Source organism: Akebia trifoliata, chromosome 3, assembly GCF_017979445.1.
Source record: "Akebia trifoliata isolate Shusen 1 chromosome 3, ASM1797944v1, whole genome shotgun sequence".
NCBI classification, from domain to species: Eukaryota; Viridiplantae; Streptophyta; class Magnoliopsida; order Ranunculales; family Lardizabalaceae; genus Akebia; species Akebia trifoliata.
In genome coordinates, this window is record NC_141377.1 from 29,927,134 (window position 1) to 29,946,860 (window position 19,727).

At 32.9% G+C, this 19,727-nt stretch overlaps 1 protein-coding gene across 1 annotated transcript; it reads right to left on the reverse strand.

The window, feature by feature from the left end:
* Positions 1–11,680: 11,680 nt before the first annotated feature.
* On the reverse strand, positions 11,681–18,924 carry LOC147406318 (vacuolar protein sorting-associated protein 60.2-like). Its single transcript, XM_086434268.1, has 8 exons — positions 18,767–18,924; positions 18,163–18,284; positions 15,852–16,003; positions 14,242–14,335; positions 13,849–13,920; positions 12,998–13,109; positions 12,713–12,873; positions 11,681–12,045 (listed from the first exon to the last, which is right to left on the reverse strand). Exons 2-8 carry the CDS (start codon positions 18,229–18,231, stop codon positions 11,992–11,994), a joined length of 714 nt encoding a protein of 237 aa, XP_086290394.1. The 5' UTR covers positions 18,232–18,284; positions 18,767–18,924; the 3' UTR covers positions 11,681–11,991.
* Positions 18,925–19,727: the final 803 nt, after the last annotated feature.

Below are 19,727 nucleotides of genomic sequence, written 5' to 3' on the forward strand. Positions count from 1 at the left end.
CATTTCTGAAATACCAAGCCTAGCTATGGGCTACAAGCAAGAAATATGAAATTTAATCATTTTAATATAACTTAAAACGAATCACATTTTTATTATAATTAATAAATCACATTCCTTAGCTCTTTTTAAAAAATCACATAATCTATGGAACCCCTCTTAAACTTATGGGGTTGCCATTTCAGAATTCGTGGAAAGGTGATAGTTATAAGTTCTGGAGCTATCTCCAGAACATGCTCAAATACCCAGATCTGTAAAATATATTATCAAATAAATCAATAAAAAAAATTAAAAATTTGATAAAATGAGTTTTCAAACCTATAAAGTTATCGGGCATTCGTACATGGTGTACACATCTTTACTCATTTGCTTGACAATCATTTCAATTGAAGCAAGTAAATACTAAAAAACAACTCTTTCCCCATGGATAATTGTTAAATTTCACCATGTCATCATCAAGGTGAACATACTCCCAATCTATAGAATTATTTGTATTCCCTATCAAAAAGTCAGCCAGAACATACAATATGGACAATTTAACAAATAAGTCGTCAGAAATATCACTCTTTAGAGCTTCTTCAATTTCCTTCCTCTTCAACCTTTTTAGACCGCAATGAATATTCATGAATACAATATTTCTTAAATAAGAAGAAGCCTCATCATTAGAAATAGAAGGAAGAGCTTCAGAGTCTCCAAGCTTAGGCCCTAGCATAAGGGCTATATCCATTTTTGAGAGTAGAATCACAACTTTTCCAATCTTAAACTTATCTGGAGCCTCATGATACCCTTAGTAGACTATCCACAATGTCTCCAACAAAAATAAGATTCTTGGGCATTTGAAAAAATTAAGAAAATATTGATTCATAGGGCAACGACTTTCTTTCTTCCCTCAGCCCCTTGTAGAATTTGACGATTTTTTTCCCGCCACACTTACTACAAGTCTTGGGATTCTTTCTTTACTCTGTCGGAAAAATTATAGGTTATAATGAAGTGCCAAAAAATGTATCACAATGCATTATTATTATAGAAAAATGCAAACATATTTACGAAAGTGCTACAATATTTTACAAAAGCGTAAACATATTTTACTAAAGTGTAATAATATTTTACAAAACGTCTAGGTCAAAACCCACTTATAACAGCATAGTAACTTTAAAAAAGCATAAAAATATTTTACCAAAGTGCAACAATATGTTATCTTTTCATATTTACGTTAATGGAATAATAAAACACTGAGGTATTGATTCAAACACTGATTTATTGATACTTTAATGAAATATTAAAGGTTTTATAAGAATAGTAAACATGGAAAAACACAAAACATGGTTAACCCGAAACTCTTACCTATTGTTTTCTTTTTCTCGGCGTCATTCTTACCATGTTTCATCTTTCACTTATCCATTTACATGGTTCAGAAACAGTAAACGGAGAAAATAGTGAAAATGAGAAGACAAGAATATGAGATTAATTTTGGGTTTTTTTTTGTCGAACGTGTAAAGCATAGTGGGTAGTGCACCTCAGTAATAATTGGTAACTTCTACAAGTTCCCCCAATGAGGCCAAAAATTAATTGTGATTTTATGGCCAATTCAAAATTACATCCCTTGACCAAGGTCAATACACGTGATTATGATTCGTTGGGAATTACAATTTCATTAAATCTATATCGGTTGTCATATGAAAAAGAATTGAATTTTTGAATAACTTGATGTGACGTATCATGGACACGTTTCACTTTTGAAAAGATGTGTGACGACTCAACATAGCACGATGATATAAAGTTGGACACCATTATAAAGTTTGATATTATTAAATAAAATGTTACGTTACAAATACATTATGCTAATGTAAATTACAAAACACTTCGATAAAAAAACGCATTTTCATTCTTCTTCTCCATTTGAAATCTTCTTCTTCCTCTTCCTACTTTTCTTCTTCTTCTTCTTCTTTGTATTTATGTTTTCAAACTTTTTCTGAAATCTTTTCTCTATCTGAATTTTATTCTTCTTCTACTAAAATCTTCTCCTTCATTTTCAGTCTTTTGTTTCTTCTTATTTACGTCTTCTTCTACTATTGGTATCAATTCAAATCTTATCTTGTAAAACATCTTCATTTTCCATCTCTATTAAGTCTTTTTCTATGTTCCTTTTTCAATGATTTTTTATTCCAGTGAAAACTTTAGCGGAAATGACAGTGAGATGAGAGAAATATAGTATATTTTGAAAAAGTGTAATAATTACACCTGCAAAGGATGATAGTAGGAGATTTAATGTCAAATTAGAGGTAAAGGACATTTTGGGCATAAAAATACATATTTTGTTGATGTGGCAATTTTGAAGGGTAAACTGTCAATTCTAAAGTGATCAAGCCTGAACACCTAACTTATGATCATGAATCACTAAAAAATCCTTAAAAAATAAGTGATGGGAGAATACTTGTGAACCCTACCTTCTTGACGCACATTAGCAAGTGCAATCGTAAGTAAATCTGTTAAAAATGGATAAAATTAGCTCTGTGACCCGTCATCCTCATCTCATTCAGTATGCTAAAAATTGAATAAGTGTCTCCTATGTGGAAGGAAGTAGTTGGGTGAGCCCACGTATTGTGAATCAAATTGGCATGTGAAAAATAAGTGCCAATAATGATTGTGGATCATCGTTGTATATTTTCATGCTCGTCTTCCTTGCACATGCCCAATCTTTCTATTTGTTGGATTATGTACTTATCCAACATCATGACATTATGTTCTCTATCATAGCTTCATAGGTGAGTCTAACACAATTATCAATGGGTAATATTTAACGTGAAACCCTTTCCATACTACCATAGTAAGATTTTGAGCCTTACCATATGGATTACCACATCAAAAATCCATTACAATAGCCCTATAAGTTTCATGAAAAAAATTAGAAGAAAAAAAAAAACAATTTCTTTTGAACAAGATCCAAGGTTTTGAAAATAAACGATTTCCGAACTTCTACGTACTCCAAAACTTAAAAGTGAAATTCAATGGTGAAAAATAACTTCTTTTTTTTCCCATATTTATAGAATTTCTTCCTCTACAACGCTGAAGCATCGGATCATGTTTTTGGATGCCAAGAGATGAGCCCAAGGATCCTTAGTAAGGATGAAATCCTTACTAACTTGGTAAGGCTAGGGGGACTCGTATTTAATAGAAATCTTAATCCAAACTTGTACTGAAAATCTCAGTTCTAATTTATTTTTGTTTTTAAAAAACACTTTTCTTAATAACTTAGTAAGGAAAAAAAGCCTTGTAAAACTCATCCACCCTCAAAACAAATCATCATGATTTTTTTCGGAGCTCAAGGTTTTGTTTGGATGGTGGAAGTACCCTCATAAGACCTTTTTTCTTTACTAAGTTAACCAGGTTAGCCTTACTCTCATTTTTATACGTAATTAGAATTGGGTATAAGTTCGTTCAACTTGTCATTCTTTTGTATTGCAGCTGATTGAATATTTCTATAATTTTTAAAGTTAATGATATTAAATAACATTTTCATATAATCTATGTATTCAAGATTAAAATTGATCATTTCTCACTGAAAAAAATGATTAAGAAGGTGAATTTTAATGTTTGAAAAAAAAATTAACATTAACTCATTTAAGAAGTTTTCTTATGTAAGAAAATTCTACAATCATTCAATACATATTTTTCTTTCACCTCTAATTCTTAAGAACTGGAATCTACCCATGACAATTGGTGGTTCTGATTCAGTTTTCACTTAGTTTTAGAATTGGAATGAAAAATCACAAGAATCAAAAAAAAATTTATTAAAAAAAAAATGCTTGCTCAAATTCTAGATACCTAAGGAATCAAATTAGAACCAAGCCATTGACACCCTTCGATCTCACTCTTGAAATATATATATATATATATATAAACCTCAAACATCTTTGAGATTGAGCATCAAACGTACCACCACTAGGAAAATGATCAATTAGAAAACCTGTAGTTTTCATTGAAAACTTTTAGTTGATGATGCAAACTTAATTTGAGATCAGAAAAGTTTATGAAAAAGAAAATGTTGAACTGACAAAAAGAATTTACTACGATTCTCACAAGTCTGATGTGGGATGTGCACATAATCATAGATGTGTTTCTTCACGATACGAGTAAAAATCATCTACAATTATGTATGCACGTCCATGCCAAAATTATGAGAATCACAGTAAATCATGTGTCACCCTAGCACGACTCGAAAAGTGCCAAAATACTTTCTAGAAACACCAACCATTAAATGGTAGATATGGATGCATACGTGGGTTGAAAGCTGAAAAAAAAAAAAGAGTAAATGCAAAGTTAGATAACGGTAGCTTACCTTGTAGTATAGGATACTTAACTCTATTGAAAAAGACTTCCAACCTCTCTCCTTTGGTTGGTCAATTAGGGTAAAAAAAAAATGAGGGATAACCATTAAATTAAAGTGGAATAAATACAAATTGAATTTTGTACGCTCTTTATTTCAATTTGTATTTATTGCACTTTTAAAGGTGTTCCCTTAGGGACGTTAACTAGACCCAAAAATGAGCCGTCACGCTTTAGGCAGTAGAACAGGATGCGATTTTGGGAATAAAGGGATAGCTTATTTCTGTGGACGATGGACGCTTTAATTAATGAGATAGTGAAATCTTACCAAAATTAGTTACACTTTCTCGATGAAAATGACATAACTTTATTCGCCACTGAGCCATTTCTCTGAAACAAAACTGTCAGATGTCTTTAATCCACAGATTGACACGTGTACAATTTGTGTGGAGGCAAGTGTGCCTATCAAATTGGTCGAATCCAACTTCTATGTATAGGGTTTTGTTAACATGTGCCCTTAAAGTTCAGTAAATACACTTTCAAAATTGGAATCCAAAGGATATTTTGATTTAAAAAAATAATATTTGTAAAGTTATTTTCGATATAAAATTCAATTTTCAAAATGTATTTATTGCACTTTAACGTGTGTCAGACACACGTAACTAAGAACCTTATAAATCTTTCTCGAATAATTAATAATTTTTAAATAATTATAAAAGTATTCCACAAATTAATAAAGACAACCCACATTATAATTGAATTGTTGTCTCAAATGAGTTAAAAATTTTGGAATGAAATTAATTTTTATGAGGAAGATCTCATCTCTATGATGAGGATATTATCCTCGTCAAAAATCCATTCATTCAGAATCTTTTAATCTTTATAATACAAAACAATTCAACTATTGTGTGAATTGTCCTTTAATTCATGGGGTGCTTTTATAATTATTCATAATTTTTTTACTCAAAAATTTTCATTTGATCTATACTTAGTTGATGTGGCAAGACACAGGACCATTGATACTTTTTCTTTGTGTATCTTGAAGAAAAGTATCATGTCAATCGCATACATACCAAGTGTAAATTTTTAAGTCAAAAAATAACAACTCTTTTAAAATTTATTTATTTTAATCACAAACCTTTGATAAAAATGGACTGATCTCACCTATAAGGATCATCGGTCATAATAAATTTTGGTTGAAGTGGATCCATCAAAGGCAGGGTAAATTTGAGAGATTAGTGGGCCAAAATAATGTGTCATATGGCAATCGTTCGGGTCATGGAGTCTAAGATAGTTAATATTATCGGTGGTCATGTGCTATAAAACTTTTACTCTCATAACCATACTATATGAGATTTTTTTTTTATCATCCAATTGTATGTCAATAATTCTCACCATGATGATCATCATCCTAACAAAATCAATTTACTTGAGCACAATTATTTACATAAAAATATTTGACATAAATTTTCAAAATAGATTTTTAATAGTAAAATATATTAAAATTTGGGTACATTACACTTGACCCGTTGTAATTTGGCATAATTTCATGTTGTGATTCTAACATTTTGATAATTACACTTACCTGCCCTTTCATTGGCTGTGTTAAAATTCAAATGTTATTTTACTATTTTACCATTTCATTTTATCTTTTTTTCTTTAAAAAATAAATTTCAAAACAATAGTTAAAAATGCACCCATCTAAGCATTCAAATTCTTGGCATGAACTCATTTTTTTACGGGTGAGATATTTTCTTATAAAAAAAATAAATATTTTAAAAAGACTAAATGATCTTTATAAAAATAAAAATCATTTTTTAACTATTCTCATTGAGGGCAAGTTGATGGAAAGGAGGGGTAAGTGAGCCCCTTAGATAATTATAAGGAGGTAAGTGCAATTGTAAAAATGTTAGGAGGTCGACATAGAATTATGCCAAACCACAAGGGGTCAAAGTGTGATGTACCCTTAAATTTGTTGCAGGTTGGATTGTTTAACTTCATGGGCGGATTTACAGTGGGGGCACTTGCCCCCACAAGAATTTTTAAAGTCTATAGATTAGTGAGCTATTGCAACAGATTTTAGTGATAAATAAAAAAAATCAGCAACCATTACCCTCACAAAAAAAAAACCTTTCACTCTTAGCTGCCCCACAATTATTTTTTTCACTCTTAATTGTCTCCACACAAAAAATTATACTCTTGGTTACCCCCACATGGTCCAAATTAGGGCTCCGCCCCTCTTTAACATGACACCTATTTGAGGATAATTTTGCACGATTATCTAACATGTAAAAAAAAAATTGATTGATTGATACGAGTTGATTTTTTTTTTTTACGATGAATTGATGAAACTATAGCTGGTCCAAAGAACTGCTATAGCGGCTGCAATAACTATAACCACAATGGAGACGTACTGCATCAAGATTAGGAATTGGATTAGCTGTTTCCCAAGTACTCATATATCGAGTATGAGTCTGGCTTTCATCGTAGTTGATCTCATATGTTTATACGAATCTCAAACTTAAGGTCTAAAGCGTCTCTTATGGTAAGTTTGAGATCCTATGTGATGTACAAGTCTGAAAAATTCACATTAATTATAACTAAAAAATAATCTCCACCATTTTCATTAGGGAACAAATCTCTATGAATTAGAGATTTGTTACATATCACCAATATAAGATTCGTATGGGAGTTGCGAAATCAACAACATAAACCACTACCCGACAGTCACTCCATTTTTCACACTTTGTTGATATGATTTGATGAAAATCATCTATGATTTCGTGCACAAACACATGTCATCAAAGTGTGAAATGGAGTGAATTTCAAAATCACTCTAAAATGACAGTGAAATTGACATCATTTCACACATTATTAATGTGTATGTGTACAGAATCATAGATGCTTTTAATCGTGATTCAAGTGAGAAGCATATGGCTTTGTGTAAAACCAATGTGTGATACGATGTGTATGTCAATGTCACTCAAGCACGACTCAATTGTAAAAAATCTGAGGAAAGGGAAGGACTTGTAAACCCAACTTTTCTCGGCGCACATTAGCAAGGGATGGAAACCTTCTCATCCAAAACAAAGATACGGTCGATAGGTACGAATGTGAAAATACATGTAACCATACATGTGAGAATGGATACTGTCATTAATCATATAATGTCATTATATTAACCTTCTCATCCAATTTTGTCTAAAATTGCGAAAGTGGTCCACCATCACATGGAAGGAAGTTGGGTGGGCCCACGTAGGACCACACAACTGTGAGGTGGCACGCACCGAAGAAGTACTGTAGTGACGTGGATCCACATCACATGTTTACTCCCTTACACATGTTACATGTCTAACCCCTCTCATTGATTAATAAAGCTATGGGTGTGGATATAGATCCTGTACTCTAGGAGTTGCTTAACAAGCACGCAATCCTGATCGTTAAGATAAGTTGAAATTTATTCTAGAGATACAGGATACAATTTATTCTAGAGATACATGATGTATCCCGGAGACTTATGTTTATCCCAACAATTGAATTTTGCATTTTAATGATGAAAATTATTTTTTTGTTTATTAGTCTTTTTTTTTTCTTTTCCCCAATGAGTTTATCGTTCGTAGACAAACAAGGGATGTACTCCTAACACACAAAAATTATGCTAAGTTCCTGAACACTATGTGAAAAAAGGGATAAATTTGATATCAAGTCCATTCAATTTAGTAGAATTTGACTAAATTCCAAGTAATTTTGATGCCAAATTTATCTTTTTTTCAATGGAGAGGATTCAATGGCACAATGTTACATGTGTTGAAAATAAAAATAAAAAAAGTATTTTGTTAGGCAGAGAGAAAATTTCTTTAACGGTTTAAGTATTTGGATTTTACCTTAATGATTACACACGTCACGTCATACCATTGGATCATCAGTTTAGCACGAATTTTTGTTAACACTTCACACGTCACGTCATATCTTTATTGGTTCCCGACCAAGGAAAAAATATGAAGGATCACACTTTACACACAATTTGGGAATAAAGAACAAAACAAACATCAATCGTTTTGGCCAATGTTGTTTGCAAAACGAAAGATCAAAAGCACTTGAAACTTTCCTTTTCAAGTTTTAGAATTTTTACTAGATAGACTAAGCTTATTCATGGCAAATCATTTACTCCTCTACATTTATATTTGATCGGACGCCAGGGGGGTGGTTAACTAAAATATTTTAATTTGAAAATCATGACTCATTATTTTCAGAATTAAAATAAATAGTGTGTTGGAATGGTATTTCACAGAAAAAATTCTATCTTTCTAAAAAGAGTCGTGCTTAAGTGACCTAAGCGGAGGACACCTTGACGTGATGGCACGCACATATCCATAGATGCAATTTACTCGTATCTCAAAGAAAATACAAGTACAAGTATGTGCGCGCCGAGGTTATTCTAACATTAATCTTTTATAAAAATCCTCCCCCCCCCCCCCCATGTCATGCTTATCCCTTTCTCTCTATAAAATCGTAATAATTTATCATTTTGTGAACCTTTTCTCGAGCTTTCTCCTCCTTCCCTCGATGGGTACACCGGTTAATTTTACCATTTTTTCACATTATAAATGGTTGGAGGTGATTGTACCTCTTAAAATTAATATATACTACTTAAAAATTTCCATGTTTTCATATAAGTTATGTATTCTAATTTAAAATATCAATTCATCCTATAAGTTTATTACTTGAAAAGAAGATTGATTTAAGTTTAAAAAAAAAAGTCGACTCATTTTACTAGAACAATTGGTAATTGTGTTATTAATACTTTCATAGATGATGTGTTGTGTCCTTAAAGGAATTTTTTTGGCAATAATTTGTAAATGATATTTTTCATATTTTATTGTAAAAAATTAAAAACTTGCATATAAAAAATTAAAATACTACCATCACTCAGAGATTTTTTTTTTTTTTTTTTTTTGTCTTATTTGTTTAATAAGAACCACAATCGGTGGGTACCATCAATTTTTGGCAGTTTCGATTCTGTTTCTACTAATTTTAGAAGCAGAACAGGAAAAATGTAATCGTTCCTATTAGGGATGGCAACGGATCGGTTCGGTACCGGATCACTATCATTGTAATATCAATCTGAAAAATTTTATACATGTACCCGATTTGATCCAAACACATGCCTTATTTTCAAATTATCAATGTTCAAAACATTTTTAAAATATAAAATCATATAATAATTTTAAAAATCCACTTTTCATCTTCAAATATAGAGAGAAACCAAAAAGATTAAAATGTGTTTATCTATATGAAATTAAGAATAATATAAAAAATTATTAAAAAATGTTCGGAATACTCAAGTATATCCGAATCTGATCCAAAATTGTATTGGATTTAAGATTTCAATCAGAAAATCTGATTTTTTGGATCGGTTTGGACCAGTTCGGACATCGGTTATATTTCAGATCATTGGCAGCCCTAGTTCCGATTCTAAAACCTTTGGGAGCTGACCCATTGACCCGCCTAATTATAATGTTTATAAAGCTGTCATTACTCGTTACCAGATTTCTATTTAAACCACTTTTTTTCAGCCTTACTGACTCCAAAATGGGTTTTACCCACAACCCTGAAATGGGTTTGATGTTTACACATCCCTTTTGGACTAAAACATATCTACAGGGCCTATTAATGATGAAAAATAGCCCAAAAAACTAACTTCTAAGAATCATCAATTAGGTTGGTTTTTGTTTGAATGCCTAGTAGTAGAGATGTAAATCAATCTGGGCTAGTCTGATCCAGATTGGGCTAGGGCATTTCGACCGATTAGGTATGTTAGCTTTGTGGGAGAAGACATAAATATGTTTAGCATTAGAGTCGTGATAATCTGACTCCCCACGTGACATACTTAAAATACTCTCCTGATGTGGCATGTACTAAAACCATAGATGTTTTGCCTAGGGATACACATAACCATAAATATGTGTAGTTGTGTATCCCGAGGAAAGAAGATCTATGGTTCTAGCACATGCCACGTGGTGGAGTCAGAAAATCGTTAATTCTTAGCATTAAACCCGCCCATAATCTTCTTTATCTTATTTTTGAAGTTTTAGTCGTCTGTCTGTCTGTCTGTCTGTGTCGTATGACAGATTTTATACCAAGTGAAACTATAAAAAAATAAAAAAGTCAAAATGCACCTTCGATGTTGGATTTCATCGAGAAGAAACTAGGAAGTGAAGTGGGCCTCAAAACAACTTATGAATTCAGTATGATCAAACAATGGATCGAATATGAGTTGATGTCCCTTGATCTGAGTTGAATCCATGTCAGATACAGATCCATCCTTATACCCCAAATGCTATATTGCTTTAAAAATTATATTTTTATTTCATCTACTTTAATGCAACATGAATTTTATTTTATTTTTTTAAATAAAAGGATTATAATGGTAAAATAGAATATTAAAGCAATTAGCACAAAAAGGGAGGAGAAAAAAATAAAGTTAAAAACAGTCCAAAATTATCCGACCCCGATCAAGCAAATTCAAATCAGATCCTGTTTAAACGAACCAAGTGATTCGGATATGGTTTTAGCAAGTCAGATTCAAATCCTGATAAAAATCTGGATCTGAATATGGACATACTCAGATCCAACCAGGGTCCGACCCATTTTAAGCCCTACTCCGCTCACTTTCAGGCTTCAGCGCTCAACGAAGAACCCTAAAATACAACTTTGGGTCGAACAGAGATTCGAAAGACTAGGCCCAGCTCAACTCAACTCTGGGCTGGGCCTATAGATAGGCCTAGATGACCCACAAAACCTCAGGCTCCTTATATACACCAGCCCAAGAGGTGGCTCGCACCCAGAGGCAGTCACACCAAAGATGAATTAGATATTACACATTCGAAAAAAACAAGACGTTCTATTATTGCCACACCAACTTTTGCTAATGCCATCCCATTTCATAAGTAAACCATCAAAGTAGCACATCTTGGTGTGCCATTAGTAAAAGTTGGTGTGGCCAGCATGATTTTAAATCTCGTCCAAAACCAAGATAACTCGTCAACAAGATGGATAAATCAAGCGTCTCGGACGAGATTTAAAATCACAGTTAATTTTTCTCATCGTTGAACGAGACGACTCAAATGTATCGGAAAACTCGTCCCAGACGGCTTAGTCTTATTCATGGATGAGACGAGCCATCAAAACGAGTTTTAAAACCATGGTGGCAAGAGAAGCACTATAGAAAAATCTTACAGTAGAAATCAACAATCAGGTTGATTTTCTTGCATTCCCATAAGGGAACAGACAGTCACCACTCACTACTCATCACTGAAACACTGTCCCCTTCCAAAGTCAAATTAGGTTTCACCCATTGGAGCAACTATGAGAATTTTATTATAACTTAAAAAAAGAGTAGATACATATCATAATGAAGAAAAACAGGTGTTATAAAACAATAATCCCTACCCACCTTCACAATAGTTCTAAGAAACTAGTTTTTTCCTCCCATCTTTCTGCCAACTAATACATTGTAATTTGTACCCTTTTTTTTTTTTTTTGATATATAACTAATGTGAACAAGTAACCCATAAAAAACCTCACAATAAACCGAGAACGTCAATTTCATCATATGACAATTGACATAAAAACATAAATTCTGCACAATATGCTTACAAAGCTCCCTCAACCACGAATGGATGCATGAGGCACAGCAGGTAAACCCAATTCGTCTTCAGCCTGTGAAAATGAGGTAAGGAAATTACTACAAGAAGCTTTATAGCCTAAAAAATGTAGGTCATCTTACAGATACAGAAAGTATGAAAGATACTATGGCAGGGCATATAAATTGAATATAAATATTACAGTTGGTATGAACCTTCTCATCAATGATCACCTCTTATTGATCATTGAATTATACCATCCTAGCCATCCAATTGATCAGGGTAATTCAGAAAACTTGATTGTTGCAATCTTTTTAAGATGTGGCAATATCTACTTCACTTGAATGAATGGTTTGGATTGATTCAAGTAAACCAGTTGGAGTGTGAGATGGTTTATAACTAAACGTGTCAATTACAAGCAATTCAATACTAAACTGTAATTGTATTGAGGTGCATAAGATGTAAAAATAAAATAAAATAGGGCCCCTTTTTCTTGCAGAAAGATCAAAAGACAAAAATAGAATCCAAAACAAAGAGGGGGTTCACTGTTTCTCAGATTGTAAACACAAAACAAGCAACGGTATACCAGAGTATCAAGGAGTAATTTGTTTCCTGATAATTGTCCCCATAATAATTTAATTTCTTAATTGAAAAAAAAAAAAAAAACAGTATCATTTCTTCATGAATTTCCATAGTTTAACAGATGATAATTGCTACATAGACAGCTTGATGGGAAAATGTACCTGGGAATTGTTTCTGCCTGGTGGTACCCCTGCATGGCCCGACGGGGCTGAAGGCAAGTTGAGTTCTGCCTCCAAATCTGGCTCCCTGTCAGGTTGAAGATAAGTGGGCACCCCATCGGATTCCGTCTCCATTCCCATGTCAGCTTCCAAGGCATCAAGCTCTGTATCATGACACCACAAACAAAAACAAAAAAACTAGAAGGTAATAAATGTAAAATGGTAGACAACATTTGCTTCAACATGTGAACAATGCAAGAAATTCAATTGAGGTCCATATTAGCGTACCACCCATGAGATCTTCCTCGTCAATGTCATCTGGTACACTGTAGCTTCTACCAAGAGACTCTTGAATCTCATTACTCACATCCATCAAGTCCATCATTTCATCTTGCATGCTCTACAAATAACATAAATTAAACAATCATTCTTAGAACTTTGTGGTGTAAAGGGCAGTTCGTTGACCATATTTGTAATGAAATTTTTCGAACTAACAATTGGATTAATGCCCAAATCTTTGGGATAAGGCTTTGATGATGATGGATGTGTAAAAGGCAGTAAAGAGGTCTAGATATTAACTCCTGTGATGTTCTGATGGATAAAAGAAAATGCCTTTTAAAAAATGTGCCCCACCACAACAAAAGTGGGAAAACAAGCCCTTTCAAGGATAAGCACATCCTGCGTTCCTCCTTTCAAGTAAGGTTGTCGATGGATTGGATCAGACCTGAAATTTGATCCGTTCCAATCTGATAACTTCGGGTCTGGATCGATGATTTAGATTCAGATAAGGATCCGATCCAATAATATGTTAGCAATTATATAATATATTTATTTAGATATACGAAGTTTATTTAGATTTTGTACATCAAATCAGGTCTGGTCCGATCTGATTGTTACTGGATCGGGTTTGGATATTAATATTGAGATCCAATAAAAACCCGATCCGATACTTGTCGGACCAGCTCCAGATCCAATCTGATCTTTATCAGATTGGTAACAAATTGATACCGATCCATTGACAGCCCTACATTCAAGACAGTGGATAACTCTCCCAGATTTAGCCTTCCCAGGACAGAGTTATGCCTGCACACAAATACAGCTAGAGATGGAAACTAAGAAAAAGATAACAAAATACACACATCTATATCTTGAAGCTTCACGGTCTTCATCATTCCTTTCAACTCCTTGTTTGCAGATTTCATAGCTGACATCTGTAAAGCCAATGCAACAATTAGTCTATCTTAAATTCTAGCAAAAGAGAAAAAGACTGACCATAGAAGAATCCATGGAGCTCATGTTGATACAAAATAACAAGGAATCGGTTATGCCACCGCGTTAAAAAATGGGCATGCTGATAATATATAAAGATCTTCAACTATTAATAAACACATACTAGTATATTATCATTATTTAGCTATCACACCTAGAACCATGCGAAAATCAAACCATTGGGTAACATACAATAAACCCTTGTTCATAAATTTTCAAACTTCACAAGAAAAACTATAGAAGCATTTCAACATAACACATACAGTTTGTTGAGCATCTTTGATTCCCTCAGCAGCAAAAGCAACCTGATCAAGGTTGAATGTTTGGTTGTAAAGCATATCACGCTGTCCTTCATACCTAATAAGAAGGCAGATGAAGTGATACTATGTGGTGGAATGAAGAAACACGAGGCAAAGTCTTAAACTAACCCAACTTATCAAAGAGTGAAACCATTCCAGTAAATCAGAGTAATATCAACCTCATTTTAATATTGGAACTTGGCATCTACATAACATAACTTGTTCATGCACTTAGATCTCAGGGAAGCAAATTTCAACGTCAGCAAAGAGGTTTATAGAGGCCATCAACCACTCAAGATACTTTTTCCAAGTTCTTGAGCATCAAATCTCATTGTCCCTAAGATAAGTACCCATTATACTGATTACTTATAATAGTTATAGATTACCTACAGTTGAACCAGATGGAGCTCTACATAGACTGGAAAACAGTGTTCAGTACAAAATATATTCCTCGTGCCATATAGATCATCGTTGAAAGGGGAGAGGAAAAAACCACTAAATGGATCAACCATCCAGGATTTTAAAAGGCCCTTGAGGTATGTATAAGCCTCAAGCCTTGCTTCAGGATAAGACTTAGACAAAGAATGCATGAGGCTGCGCCTCATCGACCAAAGCTTTGTCAGAGTCTTGTAGCTCGAGTAACATACTTTACAAAAAAAATTCCTTTTTTGTTTTATTGATAAGTTCGATTACTTTTCACCCTTTTTTTCCAATTTAATCTTGGTTTAATAATAATAAGCTATTCTAGGCTCAACAACAACTAAGGAAGAAAAAGTCTCCTTCCCCATTAGAAAGAGATAAATGCATTTTCAATTAACTTTATTCTTACTAAATATACCTAATTCTTAATTTATTTCTGCTGTTCATTTAAATTTACTCATGAAGTAAACCCCGCCCCAAGCATGATTCGGGCTATGTAACAATAATACAGAAGATTTGTCAACATCCCAAAAGGCCACAAAAAGTTAGGTTCAAGAATATAAAGACGTTTTTGCCTCTTCAGTAACATTACAAATCTACTTATTTAGACGATCACATGATGATATTATTATTAGACCTACTTGAGAACTTCTCATCCACTTTAAAATTCTCCGACTCATTCCAGAATCACTGATCTGGTCCTCCCCTCTGATTTCAAAAAGCAGTGTCAGATGAGAGTGGTAATTACCAAATTTATATATCCTAGCGTCTACAGAGCCTCTACGTGACTATTTAAACAACATATTCATGTTCCGTAAAGCATAAAAATTACCCTCTTAGTTTAGGGAAAAGGGTGTCTTGTACAAATCAGAGAATCTTGGAAGGGCGTCAAATGAAGATTTGGCTCTTGCAGAACAGAAGCCCACAAGCCAGAATGATATGAAACCAATAAGATGTTAACGTACTAGTAGAGATTTAAATTAAATTATTCAGTAAAACAAATAAACTTCATGCTTAGAGCAATCAATGTGAAAATTATGTAACCCAAGCTACAAATGTATTTCAGTTACATGATACAAACAAACACTGCACACTATCACAAATTGCAAAAGCAAAGTTGTTTACACGAATAATAGCATGGGAAAGACACTTACATACGCTTTTGCTTGAGAACCCTCATGGCCCGAGCTTTGACGGCTTCCTGAGCTGGACCAGGTCGTGTCTTTTTAATCTGTTCTTTGTATCTACTTAGCTCAGTATCAAGCCTTTTGATCTTCTCATCTACACTTTCACCTCTTTTACTAATCTGAGAAATATTTTAGGTGTTAGTGTCAAAGAAAAGAAAGACATGAAATTGATTTGAAGTTTTGAATGCATGGCATCATGGAAGGACCATAATTCAGAGGTGAACACAACATTATCAATCACAAAGAATGGCACATTTTTAAGCTATTAAAGATTCCTCCAAGTTGCCAAACACAAATGAGCACACAGGGAGTGAAAAACAAGTTTACCATTGGTTTTACAAAAGGAACCAAAAAATAAATAAATAAAATTTATGCCATACCTAACAAGAACAGTAAAAGTGTTCTTTCCACAAATGCGCTTAAACTATTTTTTTCTCATACAAACAGATATGGGCAAATTTGTCTTTTTTTCTTTCAAGTCTATATTGATGTACAAAGTATATATAAAGGGTCAGTTTTATTGCAGGGAATTTGTTTTCAAGGGAATATGAATTCTATGGGAAAATGATCATAAATAAATAAAAATTGAACTCTGTGGGAAAAGGAATTCCGTCATTTGATTGCACCTAGGAAAATGTTGAGAAGAGAGTTGGTTTTTAGTTTGGTGTAGGGGTATCCATGGGAGATATTAGGAGGTGGGAAAATCATTTCCCAAGGTGGAATACCGCTTTGGGCCAGAAAATGAATTCCATGGAAAATGTGCAATCGTACATATCCAAGAGAACAGTAAAATTAAAAATAAAAATTCAAATTCAAATTACTTAAACTATTTTTCTGGTAAAATAGACACTGATAAAGTTGTCCTCTTTGCCTTCTCAAATAATGATATTACCAACTCAACGCAATTTTTGACACAATTAAATTTCCAAAATCTATTAACTTAAAGCAAGTGCCACCTACTACTCGAACTTCAAAAACTATCAATCCTCTACCCTTTAAAATACAGGAAGCAACTTCAGTTGAAGAAAGAAGAAATTTAAGTAATTTCATAGGAAATGGGTTATTTCAATAATTTCTATTTGTTTAGAGCTTGCTTTCTACTTGTCTTGTGTTATCTTCGGAATAATTTAAAAGTTGTCGGGCTAGAGTACCTTATGGGAATCTAGTAGTATACCACATTACCACCTATAGAGTAGGATTGTTGTACTCAAATCTCTTTTTTCAAGGGAGTCATTAATTTTTTTAATTCATAAAACAATATTTGTAGATATTGAGCTCGACCCTCCATCAAAATTAGCATAGAAGTTATCAAAATTTGTAGAGTGAGCTATGTTAACTCTCTTTCTCAACATGTTAGACAACTACTCTTCCTTTGTATATAATGTCCTAAATTCCAAGTGGCCATATGTTACAAACCAAATTTAGTTGTTAAGATTTGAATTAGATTCATACAAAAAAGAGATTGAATTTAATTAAATTAGTATTCTTAGTGATTTAAACAGACTAGAATAGCTTAGCTTAGCTTTCCCACCACATATATCGGAAGCAGGTTATCAAAAAAATTTGGGATTTTGGCAAGGAGAAGAAATTTTCAAAAAAAAAAAAAATCTATCATGAGGTGTTGCCCCCTCAAAAGGGAAAATATATAAGGAGTCAGCCCCCTAGAAGTGGCAATCTCATAGAATAAATCCTTTCTTTATTTTAGAAATTCTACATAACAAAGCTTCTTAGCAAGAAATAACAGAACCAAATTAAAGCTATTGTCATAAACCAAAGAAAGACTAATATGCCAAATATAACCAAAGTCAAAATTCTCCGAATTTTTTCAAAAATCTGTAAAATTCTCCAAATAAGGGACCAACCGATTAATCAGTGAATCAAACGAATAAATCATTTTATCAATTAATCGTCGAATTGGGTAATAACCTCAAATTTTTTATCTTCTTCAACCTTCAAAACTCATGAACAAAATAAAGTTTTTAGAGAGTTTGAAGATGATGGGTTTAATTGCTGAACTTATCAGAATTAACCAACCTGAATCACCATCAAACAATTGTGGAATTCAAACTTGGTTACTATGAATATAACTCAATTCCTTGAGAAACTTTTATTTTTTCCAATTGGAGCAACAAAATGTAAAACATGAAAACACAGGAATGAACTTAACAACAATAATCAATCCTACACACTAAACAGAGGCCAAGTAAAAGAAAAAAAATAAATAAAGAAAATAAACTCAAACAAATAAACTGAAAGAGAAAGAGATAAGAAAAAATACCCTATCTGTGGTATCTTGAACCGATGGGGGCGGCTCTTTATCTTTCTTCACACCAAAAACCCTCCTCATCTTTTCTTATGATTCTCTGCTCAAGCTTCTTCAACACAAATTCTTCAAATTATCTGGGAAAAATCCAAGCTTAATAAAACCTAGTGTTTGAAAAGCAAGAGTAGAACAGATGTAAAGCTTGTATTTTAGGAACCAGTCCAATTTAGAGATAAATCTGGTCAAGGTCTTATTAATGCTGAACCAATTCTTGTTCTACTTTTGTTTGTTGCCTAAGATTTCTTTTTTTCTAAGTTTAATTGTACAAACAGATCAAATATCAACCAAAACAACTAATCTGCAAACATTCCCATCAAATCAAAAATAGGGTTTGAGAAGAACGATTAGAATAGATTTAAAGCATGTATTTTAGGATCTAGCCCAATTCAGGGATAAATCCAGTCTAGGTCTAATTAAATTTGAACCAATTCTTGTTCTAACGTTTGGTTGTTTAGGATTAAACTTGTTTTTTTTTTTAAGGTTAAAAGCACAAACAGATCAAATATCACCAAAAACAAACAACTCCCATCAATTCAAAACCTGAAAAAGCATATCTTACATCTAAATTGGTCAATCGATTGCAACGATGTTTGGTGGAATTCGCTATCCCTGAAACGATATCTTCTCTTAGGGCATCGAATCTTCTCTCTCTTTCAGGTGTTGCAGGAAGGAAAGAGCCGAGGTCAAGAAAACCAAAAATATAAACCTCTGGAACAAGATAAATTTGATGGACCCTCGGTTTCGGTAAATATTAGAGATACCTCCCAATGTTTTCAAACCATGACATACCCCTGACTTCACTCTTATATGAGATACTTATGTAAAGTGACCGAAACACCCTCATCTTCAATCTCATGACTAAAACTTTGTGTGTGTGTGTGTGTGTGTGTGTGTGTGTGTGAGGAATTTGTTGTCTTCAATCTTTTGATAATTTTTTGAACCTATTAAATCTCTTCAAGGTTATCTTAATCCATCGTCTTCAAGCTCTTAGCAAAAAGTCAATAATTTTTCTTCCCAAAAACTCACCTCCATAGAATCCAATCATGTTCTTGAGATTTGAATCGTTTGATGATGGTTGAAGGAGATAGAATTTATAGAATTTTTTTAATTTCTTCTTCTTATTATTATTATTATTATTTATTTATTTTATTTTTTTGGTGGGGGGGGGGTGTTTGAAGAATTCAAGAGATTTGGGAAAAGGTAAAAATAAAGATATTTCGATTGTTTGTTGTTTGGAATTCATTAAAGACCAAAGTCAAGGGGTATATCATCGATTTGAAAATACAATGGTATTAATAACTTTCATAAAAAGCTTGGGGAACTCTTCAAAATTACTCAATCTTACCTAAATATTGTATGGGATTGATTCACGAAAACAATAAGAAATTCCGAAGTATAAAATATGATATCTAACATTCAAGATTAATCCATATCCTAAAGATGCACCGCATACATTTTGGATAATCTCAATTGTTGAATTTTGTCCATTGATTTGGCTACTTACTGGATATTCCACTGTT